At 36.3% G+C, this 24,158-nt stretch overlaps 1 protein-coding gene across 6 annotated transcripts in view; it reads left to right on the top strand.

Moving 5' to 3' along the window:
- The window catches only part of DIAPH2 (diaphanous related formin 2), a 960,594-nt gene that overhangs the window by 67,127 nt on the left and 869,309 nt on the right, over positions 1 to 24,158 (top strand). For 5 of the 6 annotated variants that reach the window (XM_036440044.2, XM_036440042.2, XM_036440045.2 and 2 more), the window contains 2 exons: positions 14,917 to 15,021; positions 20,259 to 20,279. In XM_036440044.2, coding sequence (XP_036295937.1) covers positions 14,917 to 15,021; positions 20,259 to 20,279 — 126 coding nt within the window. The remainder of the gene's footprint in view (positions 1 to 14,916; positions 15,022 to 20,258; positions 20,280 to 24,158) is intronic. The other variant, XM_036440043.2, reaches the window with a different exon arrangement.

Here is a 24,158-nt window from a genome sequence, read left to right as displayed (position 1 = left end):
ACTGGTGACATTGGATTCATATAAATATGGCAATAAAGACTGTATTCTAATACAGGTAATTAAGTAGTTTGGTTATATGCAAAAGATTATGATGATTTATTATTAATTCCTAGGCCAGTTCATTTCAACTTCATTTATTAATAACAATGTTTAACATATGACTCCATGTGCACATTTGATGTTTTATACTTTGTTGCTATTCAGCAATTTGTATTAATGTATTTTGCATTTTGGCATCCTATCTAATAAAAGAATAAAAAGAATAATATGCAAATTGACCATCCCTCCAACACGGTCAAAGATGGCTGCTCCCATGTGGACACAAGAAGGCTGCCACAAGATGGTCAGAAGGGGAGGGCAGTTGGAAGGGACCAGGCCTGCAAGGGAGGACAGTTCGGGGTGACAGGGCTGACAGAGGAGGGAATTTGGGGGTAATTGGGCCAGCAGGGGAGGACAGTTAGGGGTGACCAGGCCTGCAGGGGAGGGCAGTTAGGGTCAACCAGGCTGGCAAGGAAGGGCAGTTAGGGATTACCAGGCTTGCAGGGGAGGGCAGTTGAGGGTGACCATGCCTGCAAGGGAAGGTAGTTAGGGATGACCAGGCTGGCAGGGGAGGGCAGTTAAGGACAATCAGGCTGGCAGGAGTGCAGTTAGGCATTAATCAGGCTGGCATGGGAGTGGTTAAGGGGTGATCAGGCTGGCAGGCACTAGCAGTTAGGGTCAATCAGGAAGGCAGGCAGGTGAGCAGTTGGGAGCCAGCAGTCCTGGATTATGAGAGGGATATCTGACTGCCCATTTAGGCCTGATCCCAGTAGGATCCCTCGAAGGGTCCCAGATTGGATAGGGTGCAGGCTTGGCTGAGGGACACTCCCTGCCCCTCTGCATAAATTTTGTGTATCTGGCTACTAGTAATTTAATAAGAATATAGTTATATGCAATAAATGCTAAGTTATCTGTCCCATATTCCATCTGATAGAACTCCAATAAATAATACTACAGCTTTTAATTTTGTTCTCTCACTTTTGCCTTTAATTAGTTAAAAGAATAGCTGAATTGTAAGTGGTATACTTTAGCCCAAGTGTGCTTTTTTAGCCCTGACTACTATCATGGGCTTCTCACTCAACACCTGTTTTATAGGAACTGGTTAGCTTGGATGAGACCCTTTGAGTGCTCTCAATATAAATAATTTTAATTAATAGTTAAGCTAGATTAAAATAAATTACTGGTAAAGTAGACCTTAAAATCTATAATAAGCCACGGAAATAGTTTTCAGAAGTGACTAGATGCCTAGAAATTATCTGGATAACATAATTTCCATTGGCTACATTTTCATTTCAGTATCCTTACTCTGTATTATTAGACTGAGAAAACTCCAGCATCATTTTTAATCAACACAGACTCTTAAGAAAGAAAAGCTTAGGAAGGACAAGCAAAATTTACCCAATAAACAGGTCTAAAAGATAACTAAATGTGGTTCACTTTTTAATTTCCTTTCCAAGTATAATTCTCACCAAAGCTTTCACAACTGAGAGAATAGTAGGCTAGGAATCCCATGAAGAGAAGTTAAAGGAACTAGGTTTGCAAATTTGTTCTGATTGTAATTGGTAAACTTCACAGTTCACCGCTTCTCTTTTTGATTTATTCCAAAATATTTTTACTGTTTGAAAGTTTTCCAAAATATTTTTACTGTTTTCCAAAATATTTTTTCTGTTTGAAAGGTTCTAATAGTATCAATTGATAATGCATTTTCACAACCATTTATTTATATGGGCAATATGTCAGGTCCTATGCTACATACTGGGGGTACAAAGATTAATGCAACACCTCCCTTTCCCCCACAGAGCTCAGAGTTTAGTCATGGAGACAAGCAAGTAAACAGCTGATTTCCATGTTTTTGGAACAGCTGGGAGTAGGTTACTGTGGATATTTAACCCAGTGCCAGGGGCTCAGGGAGGAAACATTCAAGACCTGAATATGCTATGAAACCCAGTGCCACTTCTGAATTTTCAGTCTTCATTTCTTAAAGCATTAAAGCATTCTCAAGTTTGAATGATTTAGTTCATTGAAGCCCAATGTCTTTTATAATACATGCCAGGCAGTATTCTAAGCTCTTGGGAGAGAGAGAGCAGAGAATAACAATGAAAATTCCAGTCAGATTATGTTCTAATAGGGGTGACATAGCAGAACACAGGGTGTACTTGTGAGGAAGAAAAAGCAAAGGCAAATGTGTGTCATGAAGAACTTTGACAACTCTCTACTGAAAGCCAGATATTTTATTAAATACAGGGAATAGAAAGATGACAAAGATGCCAGCCTTGCCTCTAGGATTTCATTTTGTACAAGTCACAGGGTAAGAATTGTTTTTATATATTTAACAAAATTTGAAATAGGTTTTTACTGATTTTACAGAGAGAGGCAGGGATAGATAGAAACATTGATAAGCTGACTCCTGCATACCCCTGCTAAAGATTGAGCCTACAACCAAGGCATGTGCTCTGACCTGGCAACCTTTCAGTGTATGTGATGACACCCAAACAACTGAGCCATGCCATCCAGGGCTTGTTTTCATATTTTTTGCAGGGGCCAGACATGGTGGGGATCTCCCTTTTCCATGTCCAGCACAGAAAAAGAGATGAATGAACCTGTTCTAAGTGGAAGCAGCCAGGGGTTGAAAAATGATAGATAGGAAGGAAGGAAGGAAGGAAGGAAGGAAGGAAGGAAGGAAGGAAGGAAGGAAGGAAGGAAGGAAGGGAGGGAGGGAGGGAGGGAGGGAGGGAAGGAAAGGGAAGGAAGGGAAGGGAAGGGAAGGGAAGGGAAGGGAAGGGAAGGGAAGGGAAGGGAAAGGGAAGGGAAAGGGAAGGGAAGGGAAAGGAAAGGAAAGGAAAGGAAAGGAAAGGAAAGGAAGAAAAGGAAAGGAAAGGAAGAAAAGGAAAGGAAAGGAAGAAAAGGAACGGAAAGGAAGAAAAGGAACGGAAAGGAAGAAAAGGAACGGAAAGGAAGAAAAGGAACGGAAAGGAAGAAAAGGAACGGAAAGGAAGAAAAGGAACGGAAAGGAAGAAAAGGAACGGAAAGGAAGAAAGGAACGAAAGGAAGAAAAGGAACGGAAGGAAGAAAAGGAACGGAAAGGAAGAAAAGGAACGGAAAGGAAGAAAAGGAACGGAAAGGAAGAAAAGGAACGGAAAGGAAGAAAAGGAACGGAAAGGAAGAAAAGGAAAAGAAAAGGAAGAAAAGGAAAAGAAAAGAAAGAGGGAAGGGAAGGGAAGGGAAGGGAAGGGAAGGGAAGGGAAGGGAAGGGAAGGGAGACGCAGAAATAGATTTAAAGCTAGGAGCTGGGTGGGCCACCATTCTTTCTGATGGAGAGGCTGGACAAAGATGATGCTGACCCCTCCCAGTGCATTTATTTTATACCCCCAATACCAGGAAGTATCACCAACTTATTTGCATTCTTAAGTAGGCCCTAGCATGCCTGGATTTACATATCTAGTTTTGCCCTTGCGACACCTGGGCTGATATGAAGTCAGAACTGATAACATGTCTTATTGGGGAAGCATGTTTCCAGGGCATAGCTCTGCCTATCACCCTGAGTTCAGCTGACAATAAAGAAATGCCCATGTGCTTTCCCAGGCGCTGTCTACAAGTTTTAAATGATTGGCAGGAAAATCAAAAGATGTTTTCAGGGCAGATGAAAATTATATAAAATTCAGTGTTCATAAATAAAATTTTGTTGAACCCAGTCATGGCCATTTGTTTACATATTGTCCATGGCTCCCTTTGTGCTACAACTGCAGAGTTGAGTAGCTGTGACAAAGACCCTCTGACCTTCAAAGCCTAAACATTTACTGTCTGATTCTTTACAGAAAAACTTTGTCAACTTCTGGACTAGTGTAATAGTCTCTAGACTTTATATCCTGTGGAGGGAGGGCAAAAGTAGGTCAATAATAATCGATAATAAAAACATAATGTGCTTATCAGACTGGACAGCTCAACAACCTTCTGAACATCATTCCAGACATCCTTCTGGACAAAGCCATGGTGGTGGGGGCCGAGGAAGAGGTGGTTAGTGGCAATCATACAGGCAGGCAGGTGAGCAGTTAGGCGTGATCAGGCAGGCAGAGTGATTAGGGGCAATCAGGCATGCAGGCAGAATGGTTAGGGGCAATGAGACTGGCAGATAGAGTGGTTAGGGGCAATCAGGAAGGTAGGCAGATGAGCAGTTAGGAGCCAGTGTTCTGGGATTGTGAGAGGGTGCAGGCTGGGCTGAGGGGAACCCCCGTCCATGCATGAATTTCATGCACCAGGCCTCTCGTAATAATAATAATAATACATAATACAATAATAAATAAATAATAATAATACAAGAATAAACTGGGTTTTGTGTACTCACAACCATAAATCTACTTTCACCCATGTTTGAGCAAGTAACCCAATATATTTCATTTAATAATTATATACATTTATGCATGTACTAATATTATGTACATTATAAAATACATAGTAAAAAATGAGAAAAGCATGTCATGAATATGATATTTCCATAATTTAAAATGAGTTAATTTTATTTATTAATGGCACAAAAGCTTTTTCTGTCATGGTTAATAACTTTTTAGTGAGAGCAATGACAATGCCATTTTTTATGTCTTGTTAAAAAAAAAAAAAGACAGCAATTAGAAGGTTTAGTTCCGAGATCATTTTATTTTGATATTTGGTCTGATGTCTGTTGTAGTTGAAACATAAATCTGCCAAAGATATGTAGGTCCATGTAGAACAAGAACATCATTAGCAGCACTTATTAAATCATAGTACTAACTTTTCTCAACCCGGTCTATGAATCAAGCAAATATTTCCTGCTGAACTGTGGCTAGTAAATTTCCATCTTCCTTGCTGACAGTCAGTTGTTCTTGCAACTAATCTGGATGTTACATTTTTATATAAAAGAGTTCAAAATTGGCTTTAAAAATGGCTTTAACAGATGTTATCAGAGACTTGGGCACTTTGCAAATTTCCTTCTTTCTTAACAAGGAGAGCGTCATCCCCATTTTTGTCTACTCATGTCTGCTTCCAGACATTGCATCTAATGCCAGGAAGAGGGAGGGAGAAGTGAACCATACAGGGGTCAAGGAGACAGACCTGGAAGTTCGGTCTGCTAATGTGTGTTTCTTCCAATGCCATTTCTTTTTTTCTTTTTTCTTTTTTTACTAATTGTTAAATATCAAGGGATCACTTGTTTTTTTGTGAGTGAAAAATGCCTGTCATGTTAAATATCAACAGTTTTTAAATGCTTTGTCTTGAGATAACCAGAGCTATCTCTGTAAGGTAAAACATATTTCCATGCTTATTTCCTATCTCATTTCAAAATATTGTAACTATTCTATTGTATTTGAAAAATTGAAATTTTATTAAAAAATAGCTACATTCTTGACTGTGTATGGCACTCTGTGTCCTTTGGTTTCAACTTCTTTCTTGCAATAGCTTGAATTTTGCATGTGGGGTAACCTTACTCAGTAATCATTCTCAGTTTTTTTTTTTATAAAGCATCTTTTTATTGAGTAAATCATTTATTTTGTAATATGTTTTCTCTATTAGATTGCTCCATTAGCAACTCAAAGAAAAAATAGGTTATATATTTTGTTATTGAAGCAATCTAGCAAATAATATAAGCTGAGTTGTTTAAAAAAAAACAGCTGTATTTTCATTTAACTATATGAAACTTTTTACACTAAGTAATTTTTCTAATACTTATTTTAGCAAATTTTCAGCAGTGATTTCTAAGTGTCTCTAATAGTATTTGCTGACAAAGGCATTTGTTCTCATTTACTGTCATGTGTTTCTGCCTGTATTATTTCAGCTGCTTCTACCAAGTGTTTTTACCCAACGTCATAGACCTTTCATCTTTTACTATTAAATTGATTTTAAATGGTCTGCTAAGTTGAGGTGGCTTAAAGTGGGAGTCATCATTGATAATTGATATACACCCATACTTCAAAGCTACCTTAATAAATTTTAATCTTGTGGGATCCACTTCTTATAAGCCTTAGATTTTCATTATTTTTATCATATTGTATGACTGATGAAAGGCTCAGACATAGAGTAGGAGATAATAACAGTCTGGCATTTTCTTCTCTTGTGTTTGTATTGTTGGTATTATGCTACTATCTTCAATCTGTTGTCTTTGCAGGAAACTTTGGAAACCACTTTTCCATTTTTTTAGGCTGATTTGGTTAAAAATAGATAAAAGAATCTACAAATCCACTTAACCAGGTACATGTAAACTGCAGTATGTGCAGTGCACTGATAGTGAATAAACATGCATTGCTAATACCCCACCTTTCCCCGAAGATACTTCAGTTACCATTTGGACCTATGGATCCAGTGAGGACTCCAGTGTTAAACTCCTCGTAAATAGTAAAGCTTATTTTCTTGTAGTTTCTGAATACAAATAAATATTATATGTCTAGAAATTATTTTACTGAATGCTGGACATTTTTAATTTCAGGTTGTTGAGTTATAGATTTTGTAGTATTCTATTGTATTATACAGCATAGGACTTTATTCTGTTAGGCCAATGGTCAGCAAACTTCTTATTCAACAGAGCCAGATATCAACAGTACAACGATTGAAATTTCTTTTGAGAGCCAAATATTTTAAAGTTAAATTTCTAACACCACTTCTTCAAAATAGACTCACCCAGGCCGTGGTATTTTTTGGAAGAGACACACTCAAGGGCCTAAAGAACCGCATGTGGCTCACGAGCCCTAGTTTACCGACCACGGTGTTAGGCAACATGAAAATTTTTAATTCATTTGAAGTTTGTTTTTAAGCTTCTTTTAGCTCTACTATAAGGTATGAGCTTCTGAGAGCACTACTAAACACCCTGGATATTCAACAATGTCTATCCATTCTGGTCAGTTGGAATAAAAATGATGCCCGGCCATATGTTGACTCTTGAAACTGCTTGGCTTATCGATATGTCACAAATTGCAGTGGATCCGTTATGTAATATATTGACTCTGGAAACCACTGGTTGAATGTTAAGCTCAGGATTAAAGATTTGGGGAAAGTGAAAATGATATTTTTGTTTTCTTATATCTAAATATATGTTCTGAATTTACCCTCATAATGACAAGGAGTTATATGTAAGTATTTAAAGTTGGATCCTTCTAACAGGAGTTGGAAGCAGAATTAGATGAAGAGATTTAAAAATTTTGTTTATTTTTTTATTGATTAAGTATTACATATGTATCCATATCCCCCTCTTCCCACCTACCCATTCCAATACATGCCCTTGCCCCCCTGCCGTCTGTGTCCATTGCTTATGCTTATATGCATGCATACAAGTCTTTGGGTTGATCTCTCCTCCTTACCTCCACCCGCCCCTACCTTCCCTCTGAGATTTGAGCATCTGATCGATGCTTCTCTGTCTCTGGATCTGTTTTTGTTCATCAGTTTTTGTTGTTCATTATAATCTGCATATGAGTGAGATCATGTGATATTTATCTTTCTCTGACTGAGTTATTTCACTTAGCATAAGCTCTCCAGCACCTAGATCAAGATTTTTTGTGCCATACTCGGTAACATTCACTTAAGATTGTGCTTTTGTTTTCATAATATTTGTAGATATAATGCATTTCAACAGTTTTTTTTTTCTTTAACTTTGTTTTCCATCTGGTTTTTTAAATGTAACATGGCTACAGACTATATAGATGAAGTTAACTGGATTTTTAAAAACACATCAGGTAGTTATTTAATGTCAGGTAGAATTGGCCAATTATTTAATTATGTAGAAAATCCTTAATATTTTATTGGAATTTTAGAAAGAAACACTTTTCTTTTATTGTCCACAGAAACTAAAGGAATTAAGGAACTTACCTTTAGAAAAGAATAAATTAACCAAATGCTGTAAAAATTCGTTATTTTATAAACGTAGAATAATTAAACATACCGTATTTTCCGGCGTATAAGACGACTTTTGAACCGAAAAAAAGTCAACCGAAAATCAGGGGTCATTCATTAAAAATTTAATTAAAAAAATTAAAAGTTGCCTCAGAAGTGGGGGGTAGTCTTATACAGCGAATATAGGCCTAAACCTATGTTTTAACTGTAAAAAAAAATATATTATGGGGTCGTCTTATACGCCAGAAAATATGGTAACTATAATCACTGTTCATGCTACCACAGATTTTTAGGTACTAGGGTATTATTGGTTTATTCAGATACCCTAAACATTGAAGTTAAAAACATACTTGAAATATTACTGTTGAGAAGCAGAAGGTGAAGGGCAAACATTTGATGGTGAAGTCAACTTCAGATTTTAAAACAGGTGGAAAATCCAGCTTTAAACTGGAATCAAGGTATGTTTCAGAAACAAACAATTTATAGAAAATATAGAAATTTATATAAAAAAGGAACAAGTACTACTTCTCTCTTATAGGAAAGGAAGAGTTGTAAAAACGTAATTTAACTCTCATAAAACAAAACAGAACAATGGTGGAAGAGTTAGAATATGATATTATAAGATGAGAAAGTTTTAAAAATTATATTGTCACCTAAAGATTTATGGGTTGAAAGAGGGAAAATGAGAGAGAAAATGAGAATTAATGAATGAATGAGAATACAAATTAACGAATGGGCAACTGGTTCAACTTTTAACCTTTGCTGACGCTAATATGGCTTCTTAGTGATAACTTGAAGAATACAGTATTTGCTGAAGAAGTGAAAGAATATGCTTATAATGGGAAAATTACATCATGGAATATGTAGAAGGAGAAAATTGGTTTAATGTTTATAAGTATGGCTTAAAAATATAAATGGTCAATTATTTAGACTTCAAACAACATTTTTAAAAACTACAAAACACCAATTTCTTCTTAAGTATTATAGAAATGCTAAGTAAATCTTAAACATTCTAAAAGTTTACTTTTGTGTTTTGAGTAGTATCAGAATGCAGTATGTTCAGAAGTAGTTTTATATTCAATTATATTGTTTAGAATTAATATTGAATTATGAGTGTTGCTCTATTTAGTTTTATGATTGTATTATGAAGCTAGAGTTAATGGATTGGAAGTATTAGCTGCCTAATTAGTAGTTTATTATTTCTATAAAAATAAAATGAGTCATTATTATGGTCTTTTCTGTTCATTTGAATTGTACATATTCCCAGTCAAACTATGCATCAGAGTTAGAGGTATGGACAATCTTGATGGCTATAAAGCAAGTTAAAGTATTTACAGAGAAGATCCTAAATGTCACATTGAATCAACAAATATTAATTGCTTAGTGCATTCCAGAAGCTCTGCTCTTTGCTGGAATACAAAGATATAAAAGACCCAGTTTCTGTCCTCAGTTAACTTTTAGGTTAGGGGACATAGACTTATCAGATAGTTTCAGTTTAAGTGTTGCAATATCGGAATTAATATGAACAATAGAATGAAAAATAGTTATTTCTAAATGAGGTAACTTGGGGAAAATATGAAGAATTAGTGTACGTGGGAGTCATTCACAGATGGATCTGGTTGGGGTGAGTGGGATGAGATGAGATGCAGTTAATAGAGGGAGAAGGTGGTAAAGATACAACATTGCAGGCAGAGAGAACAGCATCATGCGTAAAGTAATGGATGGGTGTATGAGCATAGTGTATATAGAAACACTACAAATAACCTTGCATTGTTAAAACATAAGGGATAAGGTCAAAAGTGGTATAAAAAAATGAGACTGATGAGGCAATCCTGACACTAATAGCTCGCATTTTTGAAGGCTAGTTAATATAGAGGGTGGGGCAAAAGTAGGTTTACAGCTGTTCATATCCTATCTAATAAAAGAGTAACATGCAAATTAACCATCACACCGCTATACCCACAAGCCACACCCAACAGCCAATTAGGAGTGAGTATGTAAATTAACCCAACCAAGATGGCTGCAGCCATGGAGAGAGCAAGAGGGAGGCTCGGGTTTCCCTAGGTGATGGAGGAAGCCAGGTTTTCTACACACCCTGGCTGGCCCAGGCCTTGCTTAAGTCTACAAAGTTTCAAGTACAGAAGATAAATAAATCCCAACAAACAGGGCAGCAGCCATGGAGCTGGAGAGAGAAGGAGGCTAGGGTTTCCCTTGGCAATGGAGGAAGCCAAGCTTTAGTCCTGGCCTGCTTTGGCTTCTGCTTATGGCTACAAAGTTTCAATTGTAGAAGATAAATAAATCCCAGATACCAGGGCCTCCACTTGGGTGGCTGGGTGGTGTGGCCGGCCTGCAAACCACCACAGGCCCCTCACCCAGGCCATCCCACACCCCAAAGGGACCACCACCCTAATCCCGGACACCCTTCAGGCAAACCAGCTGGCTCCAGGCCTCTAACCTATGTAATAAAAGAGTAATATGCAGAATGACCATTACTCCAGCACACAGGATGGCTGCCCCCAATGTGATCAAAGATTCTGCCCCCATGTGGATACAAGATGGCCACCACAAGATGGCCAGCAAGGGAAGGCAGTTGGGAGGGACCAGGCCTACAAGGTAGGGCAGTTGTGGGCTATCAGGCCAAGAGGGGAGGGCAGTTGGGAGGGACCAGGCCTGTAAGGGAGGGCAGTTGGGGGTGATCAAACCTGCATGGAGGGCAGTTAGGGGTGACCAGGCCAGCAGAGGAGGGAACTTGGGGGCAAACAGGCTGGCAGGGGAGCCGTTAGATATTAATCAGGTTGGCAGGGTAGTGATTAGGGGATGATCAGGCTGGCAAGCAGAAGCGGCTAGGGACAATCAGGAAGGAGGCAGGCGAGCAGTTGGGAGCCAGCAGTCCTGGATTGTGAGAGGGATGTCCCAGATTGAGAGGGTAGTCCTGGATTGTGAGAGGGATGTCCCCCATGCACAAATTTTGTACACTGGGCCTCTAGTTGAAAATAATACACTAATAAGTAATGATACCAGAATAAACTCTCTGTTTTTAGTACTCACAACTTTAAACCTACTTTTGCCCACCCCTGTGCACAGGGCTTGAGGAGCATGATCATGCTTCACCTTACAACATTCCCCTGAGGTCTGTAATCTCATATTTCCCTTATTGCCCTGCCTACCTCCATGCAAAATGTTTCTAGTCTAATGGCGTGATCTTAGTGGTGTGGGCCATTGCAAATTGAATAGAGGTACATTGTAATATAGAAATGCCACTAGAAGAGGGGAACAAATTCTCAGCCTAGAGACTGCCACCGGTGGCACTACTACACTCTCAGGCCTGGTGGTAAAGTTCACAGATCTAGACACAAAATCTTGTCAGTGTCCAAAGTGGATTTTACTTGGGCTATGCAGACTTATGCTAACTCCATTGCAGGAGGCTAATTTAGCTTGAATGATTTGAGGCCGTAGAGAGATAGCCTAGCACAGTGGTTGGCAAACTCATTAGTCAACAGAGCCAAATATCAACAGTACAACTGTTGAAATTTCTTTTGCGAGCCAAATTTTTTTAACTTAAACTTCTTCTTCTAACGCCACGTCTTCAAAATAGACTTTCCCAGGCCATGGTATTTTGTGGAAGAGCCACACTCAAGGGACTAAAGAGCTCCATCTGGCTCACGAGCCGCAGTTTGCTGACCACGGGCCTAGCATATGTGAGCAGTACTAGAAGTTTTGATGGAAACAAATACAATGTGAGTCAGTAGAATAATGTGCTTGCCAATAAGGTAAACATATCAGATGCTGAGTTAATAGAGATATGGTATTTCAAGATGAAGGAGGTGGAAGTCCTTGCTTGTATTTATCAAACCACAGAATATTTGTGAGAGAGAGCAATATTGATGCTAAGCCATGTCACATAAAGTTGAAGCTGGTAGGTATACTTTATCCTGAACGGGAGAAGGCTGCCTTCAAATAAGATTTACATGGTTGTTGAGTTTATTTCTTCTGTCCAATCTGAGTACCATCTCTCTTAGTTCAGTCTCTTATCATTAGTCATTTGAATTACTTTTAATAGCCCAAATTATGGAATATAAGAGAATCCACTAAATTCTTGTTAGTTTAAATAGAAAACAAATGCTATTAAGATATATTGGTTAGCTCTCTTGAACAAGATAGGTTGCAGCAGAAACAGGCTCCAGATATCATTATAGGAATAAGTTCCAGAACCACTCACCTGGAAAACAGTCCAAATAAGGAATTGTTACCCAAAATGCACATGTTCAAAGTGTCATGATGAAAAAGATGTGGCTGCTGCCTTCAGTTCCATAACAACATCCTCTTTCTTGCCAACCATGTCAGCAAAATTGATGGCTTACTAGTGGCCTACATCTTTACATAGCTCATTTCTGAATCTACACCTCCTATAAATGCCTTTTATTGGTGGAAACAGCCACATGACTGTACCCTAGTTATAAGGGAGACTGGCAAAATATACAAGTAGTTTCTATAGATTCTTTCTTGGTGAGGTGGGACTAACAATGTGAGGTGTAATAAAGGTAGTGGGCATATACAAATGATGTTGGGCAGCCACGCACGACAGCAGACCATTCTGGTCTACTTGCCTTCTCTCATATTTTTTTTTTATCCTTTAATACCCAAATTCTGGTGAAGACTTCTCTGACTATTCCATTTGTCCTGTTTCCCAAGCATCATATACATTCCTCTATTATAATTATTTCTTAACATATCCATTTTCCGTGCTTGTCCATGGATTATTAGTTTTATTTAAGAAAGATGGCATTTACTAAGTAGCAGGCATTGTCCCAAGTGCTTCATAAATAAATACCTCATTTAATTTGTGTAAAAACAGACCACCTAGCAAAGCTCCTGGTGCATGGTATGTGTCCAGTAAATAAGTGATTCACAAATTAGAAAGTACATATTTCACATCCAGGCATCCAAAGAAAACCTTAGCAAAAATCAAACTACCCTAAGAGAGGGTGGGTGGCCTGCTGAGGTAGTGAGTTCCCTGTTAGTTGAAGTTGATGCAGAACATAGATGAGTATCTGTGGACTACATCAAAAGTGCTATCCTACTTTGTGTTTGCGATTTTTTATTCAACTGTGCTAAATCTAGCCTATGAGAAAGAAAGAAAGAAGAAAAATGTCTTCTGCCTTCAAGTGAGTCATTACCAAGTACGACATACAAATGAGAAATAAGATGATAAGACAGGAAATGCCGGGGTAGAGGCTGTGATAAAGGTGATAGGAGGAATGATCATGTATATATATAAACTAGATTTTTAAGAATTGTCATAGGAGTCACTGCAGTGGGTGCAAATACAGGTTGTGGATTCTGGCTGACACTGCAGTTACTATTTAAGAGAAAGGTGTAGTTTGATTACTTTTCATGGATCATTTGTGTTTGTGTTTTCTCCCACATTGTCATCTATAAGTCTTTTAAATAACTTTAATATTTTTCTTTGCCTATTAGTTTACTTGATTAAAAAAAAAAACCACACAAAACAGTAATGGCCAGAATTACTAAGAGAATAAAGGGATTAAAAAATCAATTAAAAATTGAGGTACAATTTACATATTAAATCTACCCTCTAAAAGTATTCAATTTGTTTTTTAGTATATTCAAAGATTTGTAAGTTTAGAATATTTTTATCACCCGAGAAAGAAATGCCATACCCATCAGCAGTCATACCCCAATCTGCCCACCCCTCCTCCCCCGGCCTTGGCAACCACTAACCCACTTTCTGTCTCTATAGAATTGCCTATTCTGGGCATTTAATATAAATAGAATCATATAACATGTGTCTTTTGTGACTTGCTTCTTTCACTTAGCATAATGTGATTTCTTGGTTCATGCATGTAAGAGTATTTCATTTCTGTTTATAGCTAGATAACATTCACTTGTATGGACATATCACATTTGTTTATCCATTCATTGTTACTTGATGGACATTTGGATTGTTTCCACTCATTGGTGATATTGCTCTGAACATTCATATACACGTTTTTGGTGTGAATATTTGTTTTTGTTTCTTTGGGGTATAACCTGGGTCATGTGGTAATATGTAACTTTTTGAGGAACTACTAACCTGTTTTCCAAAGTAGCTGCATCATATCACATTCTCAACTTTTTCACATACAAACCAACATTGACTGAACCTCAAACAATGTGTTCTTGTAACTGAACATTTTCCCCTTCAATGAGGAATTTTTGTTGTCCCAATATAGGTAATTATATTTCTACCTCTTTTTTTTATTTGCTTTTTTCCTTTTTGTAATGGTTTTTAATTTTTTTTATTTTATTGATTATGGTCTCACATAATTGTCCTTATTCCCCCATTCCCATCCCAAACCCGTCCCTAGATATGCCCCCACCCCCAACCCCCGTTGTCCATGGCCACTGGCTAGGCCCATATGTATGCACACAACCCGCATCCTCCCTTACTTTCCCTCTGAGCTTTGAGAGTCTAATCGCTGCTTCTCTTTCTCTGGGTCTGTTTATGTTGTTCATTATTTCCTCTAGATGTGTGAGATTTGCTTTTTCAAATCCACTAACTTCTTATGAAATTTTCTTCAGTTATATATATATATATATATATATATATATATATATATATATATATATATATTTCATAATTTATAAACCATATTTGCTCCTCTAAATAATAGTGATCCTAGGGGAGCATATACCAAATAATAAAGTATGTGTTTGTTAGTTATTATATTTATTTTTGCTATTAGGGCAAATAAATAGCTTTGCTAAGGCTGTTTGATGTATATTTATGCTACAAACTGCCAATTTATTCTGTGGGATAGTTAAAATTTTTCTTTTCTGCTTATTATTTGACTAGGTAGAGATATGAGACATGAATATATGGTAGATTTTATATAAGATTACAGTATCTAGAGTGGAAAATAATAGCAAAGGATCCACAAAAAATAATAAATATTAATATTTATTCATCACTTTTGAAACTCTTAAGCAGAAATTTGCTAATGTTCCCCAAAATGTTCTTTCTAACAGGAGGACATGAACCTCAATGAAGAACGAAAAGCTCCTTTACGAAACAAAGATTTTACCACCAAGCACGAGATGGTTGTCCAGTATATTTTTGCTACATCCAAATCTGTAAGTAGTCTTTCCTGGCACTAACATAATGAGCTTAGCATTATCTGCTTAAAAATAAACTGCAGATCTTCAAGTTCTTGCCTCACTGTACTCATAGCCTATTTGGGAAAAAAATTATACAAGTATTTTTACACATTTAGTATATATTTCAAAAGTGTTCAAAATTAGAGAGAATTCCATTATAAACAGGACAAACTAAATACAGAAGGCTCTGAGTTAATCCAGTGAGTCCTAGGGTGGAGGATTTGTGTGCTTACTAAAAACTGACAACAATTTGCAGATATTCTATTTAATATACAGTTTGTTACATGAAAATTTTAGATTTTGAGGGTGAAGACACAAATATGGCCTAGTCATAAGCTTTGACTAAGTTTATCCAAAGCTACATGCCTGGGTCTGCTTGCATGAATATTTTAATATTATTTTCAATATGCAGTTTTGTTTTTTCATTATTTTACATAATACTATGTAAACTACCTTGTAATTGTTATTGTACAGCTTAATTTGACATAAAGAAGGTTGCTTAATAGGAGCTTTAATCAGATCTATGTGAGTCTAAAAATATTTGAAGTGGGGTTAGTATAGGTTTGTTTTTATTTTTTATTTTTTGTTAAAAACAAGTATTTTTGAAATGGGGAAATGCATTGTTTATATACCTATAAAGAACCACATGACCTCACTCATTTATGGATAATAAAGAACATTATAAACTGATGAACCAAAAGATAGATATAGAGACAGTTAAGCAACAAGCAGACTGTCAAATTATAGTGGGGAGGGGAGGGAGATCGGGGGAGATAATAGATCAACCGAAGGACTTGTATACATGCATATAAGTACAACCAATGGACATAAAACTCTGGGGAGGGAAAGTATGTATGGGAGGGAGGGAGGGGGACAAAAAAAATCAATAAAATATATTAAAAATAAATAAATAAATAAATAATGAATTAAAAAACCCTTTTTCTATTTTGAGATCATAAAATCACTATGTATGTATATATTACTTATATGTGTGTATGTACACACACAAACACACAGTGATTTTATGTGTGGTATGTATATGATATGTGTGCATGTGTACACACACATACATATATGCATTTCCATGCATATTTTAAATTTAAAAAGCTGACTGGAGAAGAAAAGAGTTCTTCATTGGAAAAGTATATTCTAAAATTATTTGGCTCTCCTATTAATGCTATTTCAGTACAGTAATTGCAGTGGCAAATCTGATGCATTTCGCCCTGAATTCTACGATCATATTGATTCCATATTATACTTTAAGCAAGCTAAATCCAAATGCCGAACTATTTAAACATAACGCATTGCAACTCTGCCAAAGCAGAACAACAGCATGTTTTTTTTAATTTGCTTCTGGTATCCAAGGGCAGAAATATGTTTCAACTGATAAGTGAAATTTGCCATGAGCGTCCTTTTCAATAGAATTAGGTGATGCATAGGGTTTTACTTTGAAATTCTGATGAATCTCTTCTCATTTTGCACTCAAGTTATTGTTCACAGTAAAATGCTTTAGGAAAATGCAGGCTGTGCATTCAGTGTTATTTTTCAAATACTTAAAGGCAAATACAGGAGAGAATCTATATAACCAAATCTGAGTGCAAAGTACAGATAATAATATATGAATAATCATGCCATATTTTTAATGAGATGATTTTGTTAGTGCTTCTGGTTCATTTATTTTTGTTTTGGTTGTGTCAGTGGGGCTGAATGTAATGAACATTATATGAAGCTCTCCTTCACCTTTTGATTTTCACTCTGTCACTATGTAGAACTTGTCATTCTTTCTCATATTGTTTCCTTTTCAAATGACCAAAGAAATGGACAATTTAAGTCATACACTTATTTTTCAGATTTAAATGCTAAAATTTGGGGAAAGGTGCAATGAGCTCTCTTGAATTGCTTTATTCAAAAAATGGAAATTCAGTATTTCTTAAAAGACATTGAAAATCCTAAATTTAAGCCAGGCGTTCACCTCAAAGTCAGTACTGTAACTCTTTATTGTATGACCTTTGTTTCATTCAACATACATATGAGCATCTGACACGTGTCCAGCACTTTCATTAGAGTTCCAAGATTATACGTTTTTATTTGCTAATATTTTTTAAGGAGCAAATATCATGGTGAAAAAAAGCCTGTTGATAAGCATGTTTTAAAGCTCCCTCACCTTGGGGAGCCATTAATTAGTACTGTTAAAACAAAGAAAACTGCTTATGTAATTTCTTTATGAAGGTGAGAGGAATGCCATTCAGTGACAAACGATTCTCTCACCTTTTGACCTCTTCATGATTATGACAATAAAATTTGCATAAGTTGTAACCTATGGCTGTTTTCCCATGTATAACCAAGGTTCCATCCTGCTTGCACATCTTATACATTATTATGCTTGCATTTTCATTATATCGATACACTGCTTAAAAATGTTTTCTCATGTAAAGTAAACAGGATTCTAACCACTTCTTTATGGAAATTATTTATATGTAGTCAAAACTTTCATCTTGAACTAAAAGTAAGTTAAGGGCTAGATACCTTGGTGGAAAAAATATTTTATAGTCACATGTAAAAAAAGTGCGAATTACAGTTAAATTGAGACATTGTATATTTCCCCCTCTCACACCTGCATTAGTTATTTTCTATGGCATTGAAAAGAAACAACATGTGAGCTCAATAGAAAATGTCCATCATCCGTCTGGGTGCCTGTAAGGACAGTAAAGCAAAATGAAACTATACATAGATATGTACTCAAAACCTGTTTCTAAAGCAAACAAGAGACTATTGTTTAACTTTGCTAAAATTAGCATGGAATCAGAGAATATAAAGGAAATTAAAAAATAATAATAATAACTTTTGCTTAGTTTTTCCCTCTTCAAGTCCCACAATAGAGAATGTTATGTTGTGTGAATATTAAAGGCAAAAGTAGCGTGAGTAACTGTTGGAGATGAATGAACTTTAAATTAGGGAGCAGAGAGGAACATTTCCTCTGCACCAACCTGGCTGGCTTGCTCATTGTAGCTTGCGCGATGCTGAACCTGACCTCAGATAGTTGGTACACGTAGGTCATTTGGCCACAAATAAACTGGAAGAGTCTCTATTTTAAACACCAACATATGTTTTCAGAAATGGAAAACCAGGCTTTAGGAACATTGCAAATGTTGTCATACCAATTCATAATCCTGAAACAGGGCAGAATACATCAGTGGTTTAGAGGGCATCTTGCATGTTATTATCAGAACAGCCTATTTCAGCAATTGTGAGGAAAAATTAGTTACTGAAATCCTAACCGTAGCTTGCCACATGCCAATGTCCTTATTAGAACATTAGAAGCAAGTTCATTTCTAACTTAACTCACAATCTTTAAAATTGATATTTAAAAATATGTAAAATTATATTTTTAAAGACACATGAGCCCTTGACAGGTATCATTGATTGAAAAAAAAAAAAAAAAAAGGTCTCAATAGGAAATAATTTCAGACGAGATCGGGCGCGTTCAGGGTGGTATGGCCGTAGACTCAATAGGAAATAATTTCAAATAGTGATAGCAAATATATCTATAGATTTTTTAGATTGACCTGTATAATAAGCAGTTAAAGTGTGTGTGTGTGTGTGTGTGTGTGTGTGTGTGTGTGTACATGTTTTATGGCTTTGATTTTACCATTATAGATATTTTCTTTCTCAGGTCTTTTTTTTCCAGGCATGCTCTGGATTTGGTGAAACACCTGAACCCAAACATTACCAAACCAGTTTTTCTTAGCTTTCCTCTGCCAATCGTATCTGGTCGATGTATGTGCTTCAGCTAAATGTAGTCATTTTTCAATCTGAATGAATCATTAAATGGGCCATACTCTGGTCATTTCACTGGATGTAGACCTACCTTAATTGTTAGGACAAGCTGGCATTCTTTTTTCTGTCTGTGCTAAATAAACAAGGGACAAATACGTAAGACTACTATCTTTTTGGTGGGAGGAAATAATTTAGGTAAATAGCATATCTTTCAATTCAGAACACTGTTAATGGCACCAAAGAGGCTTTTATTCAACTCAATAATCACTGCCTGTAAATAGTCTGTTGAGTGAATATTTAAGAAAGCTGCTTCTCTCTCTGGAGATTCATGGATTCCTCTAAAATCATTTATTTGAAAACTGTCATTATCATTTTGTATCTTGTGGTATCCTATTCAATTTAGGATTCTTACTGGAATTTCAATTATATTTGATCTTTTTAAAGTACTGGCTGGAAAATAGAACACATATTGATAACTTCTATCAAATTAATGGTTTTATATTGCAGATTAGCATTTTTTTGGACATTGCTTGATATTCATGTGTAGAAATCTGATAACAATGATTTGATTTATGTTTGGATTTTGGCATTAAATTATGTTTAAGACTTTGATTTTACTTCTTTTTAAAACACAATTCTGCCTCTCAGAAATTCTCTTATCTCTTATCCATTAGAAAAAGCTCATTCAAAGTTACAATTTTGAACTGTTCCTTCCTTATGAATATCTGCATGTTTAGATATAAAATGCTTCTTTGTCTTCATATGATATGGAAAAATCTGATCTTAGAAATGCTAAAGTGACCTAGAAAATGAAAATCATAAGTGATCTCTCTTCTTTATAATTTTCAAGTATAATACAAAATATTATAAACTAAATTTATAATAATATAAAATATTCCAGTTTTCAACCTAACTTTCATTTCTTAACTTAGTACATGATGTTGCATGCAATGTTTATATTCTAAAATACCTTATTTCAACCTTAAGGTTATACTTGTTATAACAGGGAAAAGAAAAAAACAAGCAATGTTTGGGAAGAAGTAATTTTCTGTTGATAAGTTTTGGAGGGGCTGTGGGCTGGTAAAATATCTGATGCCTAATTACACTTAATCTTGCATTACTTGGTGTTTGATTGCACTCTATGAGAATTCCATCACATACATTTAAAAAAACATACACCTCAAATTGTAATATTTTTTTGGGGGGGGGAAACCTTCCACAGACTTAACACATTTTTGAAATGTGTTAGAAATGAATACTGATTATATATATTGAGTTTGTAGAACTAAAGTATTAAAACATACATAGGGTTAGCTATTTACTAATTTACTAAACACTTAACTTTTGTAAAAAGCTTCTAATTACTAATATGGTTGCTGTTTGTTTTTGTTTTTTGTTTTACACCATAACCACTCTCCACCGATCACTGCATGCAGATAGTTGGAAGTAAAGTTACGGTGAGTACAAAAGATGTGTTTTATCCTTAGATGTGAATTTGTGCTTTTTGGAATGGAGTGACTTTTGCTTATTGTGTTTTATATGCTCCGTTTTTCTTTTGGTGTATATTTTACCAAAGCAGCCAGATGAACATTATGATCAGGTGATTACAATTTAGCTATGATAAGTATTTTTACTGTGGTCTTGGAAAATGTTCTTATACATTTTGTCTTAGAAAGTTTTATTATTTTTAGAACTGTGCTTGTGTCAGTCTTTATGATTCTGATAAAATTGCATGTTGTATCTCATTTTCTCATGGTGGCAGGGGAAGGACTCTTAAAATGTTGGTTTATGCTAACAGGAATTTTTTTTTTAATGTGTTGTTTTGATTTAGTATCACTGAGCACATAGTGTTATGAAAAAAATCCTTGGTGTTCAGTCAGGAGATCTGAGTGCCTTTATTTGTTGGATACTATTAATGGGCTCTGTGACTTTGGGCAAGTCATATAATTTCACTGTGGCTCAGGTGTTAAATAGATAAACTGAAGTGATTGGCTTATCTTGTCTTTTTTTTTTTTAAAGAGTTTATTGGTATTTTAGAGAGAGAGAAAGGGGTGAGAGAGAGAGAGAGAAGGTTAATGTGAGACCGTAACATCCATCAGTTGCCTCCTGCTCGTCCCTTACTGCAGGGGATCTAGCTGCAAATCAGGCAAGTGCCCTGACCTGGAATGGAACCAGCAGACTTTTGGTGCACTGGATGATGCCCAACCAACTGAGCCACACTGAACATGGCATATTATCTTTTAAGACTTTGTTGCTATCTTTTAAAAGTGTTATATTCAAAGCACTGTATTTCAATGGTATAATTACATGATACACTATTGCATAATATACCAAAAAGGCCTGTATTGTAATTGAGAGCCATCTGTAATCACTTTGCCTTCATGACTAAGCAGTCTGTGGGAGGAAACATCTTTAACATCACTGTGTACGATGGTATCCAGAATAGTGAATGTGTTTAACATTTGTTTTGCTTTAAAATTTTGCTTTCTTCTTTTCTCTTTTGTAGTTCAAAGTGACATCTAGGGGGAAAAAGCCATCACTCTTTCAGTACAACTGAAGAAATCAGCACATATTTCATTAGTGCTTGTTATGTGCCAAGAACTGTGCTAGGTGCATTGCTGATTAGAAAATAAGAATGAGATAAGACCTTTTAGTTTCAATAATATATGTTGAAATAATTAAACCTTCCATTGTGCATGCTGATTGTATATGTACAGCATGTCCTCAAATAACATTGTTTTGTTCAGCATTGTTTCATTATGACATTGATGAGATACTGTAGGAACTTAACTCTTGTTTATATCAGTTAGTCTGCGGTAAAATTGGTTTCCTTATATGTCATCTCACTTAAAATTACAGTTTCCAAGAACCTAGGGATAATGTTAAATGAAGACTTACTGTAATGGGTATTCATATATATAGGAGAGAGAAGTAGAGTTAGAGTAATTAGAGAAAACTCCATGAAAATTTCTGCACTTAACTGATGGCTGAGATTGGACTAGGGAGAGAAGACTATGGAAGCTTCCTGATTAGGGTAGTGATATTCAATGCAAAAGTTTAGAGGAAGAACCAAATCATGTTGGAGGTGGGGGCAGGGAAGGTGAAAGCCAGATATGAGACTGAGTTTGTGAGAACAAAGAATGTATATTGCAAATAATGAAAAATCAATTTGAAAGAGGATCTCAAAGTCCAGGCAGAATATTAGAAATTAGTTTGAGCTAAGTTAGCCAGGGTTTAAGAAAAATAATTTTGATAGTAGGTAGGCTGGATTAGGCTAATGGTTCTCAAACTTGAAAATGTATCAAAATGCAGTTTTTATCCTTTTTGGGATACAAGAACTCTGCATTTCATACCAAGCACCACAGGAGGTTTTGTTAAGGTAGACTGAGGAGCACACTTTGAGAAATACTGGATTATGATGGAGAGAAATTTGTTTGGGGGGCTACCCAGGAGACTTGTGTGTGAGTCAGTGAGGACCTGCATTGAACTGAAGGGTAGATATAGATGGGTGGGTTTTGTGTGATAAAGGAATCTTAAACTTATTTAAATGTGAGCAGGAGCCAGCCTACATTTCTGATCTTGGCACCATAAACAATCCAATGGCTTATGCCAGAAACCACATCCAATGACCAAGTTCTATGACTATTTTCTCTAAGTAACTCTTAACTCTCTTCCCTAATAACCTACACCACAGACACCTTAGTTCAGAGTCATCATTTCCCACACCAGTATTGTCCTAGCCTAATGGGTAGTCTCCCAGTCTTTGTCTCATTGGGCTCTTGCATGTTCTACCCTGTTTTCCCAAAAATAAGACAGTGTCTTATATTAATTTTTTCTCCCAAAGTTGCGCTAGGTCTTATTTTCAGGGGATGTCTTATCTTTCCATGTGCTAGGTCTTATTTTCGGAAGAGGTCTTATTTTCGGGGAAACACGGTACACTGTGACTAGAGATCCTGTTTTCCTTTTCAAACTTTTAGATGGTTCCCTGTTGGCCTTTGTGGCCTTAACACTGCATCCTTTCTAATTTCATCTCCAGCTCCATTCTTACATGTGCCTGCCATCTGCTAATACAGCAGCATTTACAAATTCCTTAACATCCTATTCTTTAATATTTTTAAATCAAGCATATTCTATTTCTTTGAGCTGGAATGCCCTTTTCTTTTCTAACTTGCTCAGCAAGCTCCTAAATATCTATTCAAATTAAGCTTCATGTCAATCTTCAAAGACGTTGTCCTAGACAACTATTTCCTTCCCATAGCACTGTGTATATAAATGTATTATAATATTGAACATATTTTATTTTAATAAATCATTTATATGTCTACCCCAATGAACATTGCTCCTGCTCTCAAAATGCTACGTCTAATGGGGAAGACAGATAGGTAAACACAATAAAGGCAGGGTCTGAAGATGCAATGTAACAAAAGTTGCAAAGTGGCAGGCCATTAGGCTGTCTGTGGTTCATGGAAAAGTTTCATTTTGTCTGAGAACGTTTTGAAAGACAGTATGAGATAGGTGTTATGATTGATCTGCAATATAAACTATTTCATATCCATTGTCTATGACCTGCTTCTCACACTGGAGTTTGCAAACCCTGCGATAAAGGAAACAGGAATCAGCTTCTAGAGGAAGTGATGAGGGATTAATTCTAGAAGTTTAGGTGGGAGGCATGCCTAAAGGGAGATTTTTGTTGTTGTTGTCTTAAGACTGGAGAGAGGAGTGGATAAACAGTATTTACAGCCACTCTGGTGAAAGTCAGGTACAAAAGGCCTTATTTTTCACGGTCTCATTAATTTTCACAAGAGGAGAATATCTGTTCATTGATAAAATGGGCAGCTAAGAATTTCATAGAACTGTTGCAGAGAGAAGAATTTGTAGAGTAACCACTTTAAGAATCATGGTTACCTAGAAATTACATACTTTGTTAAAAAAAGTGAGTGATAGAGAAGACAGAATGAAATTGGAAAGGTGGGATATGTAATGAACAGGCCTGCCTGACCCTGTCTTTCTTTTGTCTCTTCAGTGTTGATCAGGAGCAGAAATGGAGGCATTTGAGGCCTTCTGATCTTGAACTACTGCCACTTGTGCTTTTCACTCTTCCCTTTTATTAATTTTACTTGAAAAATCAGACTGCAAAACTGCCTGTTACATGAGCATAACCAACCTCTCAGCCTCATGCAATCTTGCTTCTGACATTGCTCATCTGATTTTTTGTTTTTGTTTTGGGGTGTGTGTGTTTGTGTGAGTGTGTGTGTGTGTGTGTGTGTGTGTGTGTGTGTGTGATGGAATGTTTCCCTTTGTCTACATTTTGCCCATCCTCTATGGCTCTTCTATGA

Source organism: Pipistrellus kuhlii, unplaced genomic scaffold (assembly GCF_014108245.1).
Source record: "Pipistrellus kuhlii isolate mPipKuh1 unplaced genomic scaffold, mPipKuh1.p scaffold_m20_p_16, whole genome shotgun sequence".
Taxonomy (NCBI): domain Eukaryota; kingdom Metazoa; phylum Chordata; class Mammalia; order Chiroptera; family Vespertilionidae; genus Pipistrellus; species Pipistrellus kuhlii.
Note: the sequence above shows the minus strand (reverse complement) of the source record. Positions and strands in the feature narration are given on the sequence as shown.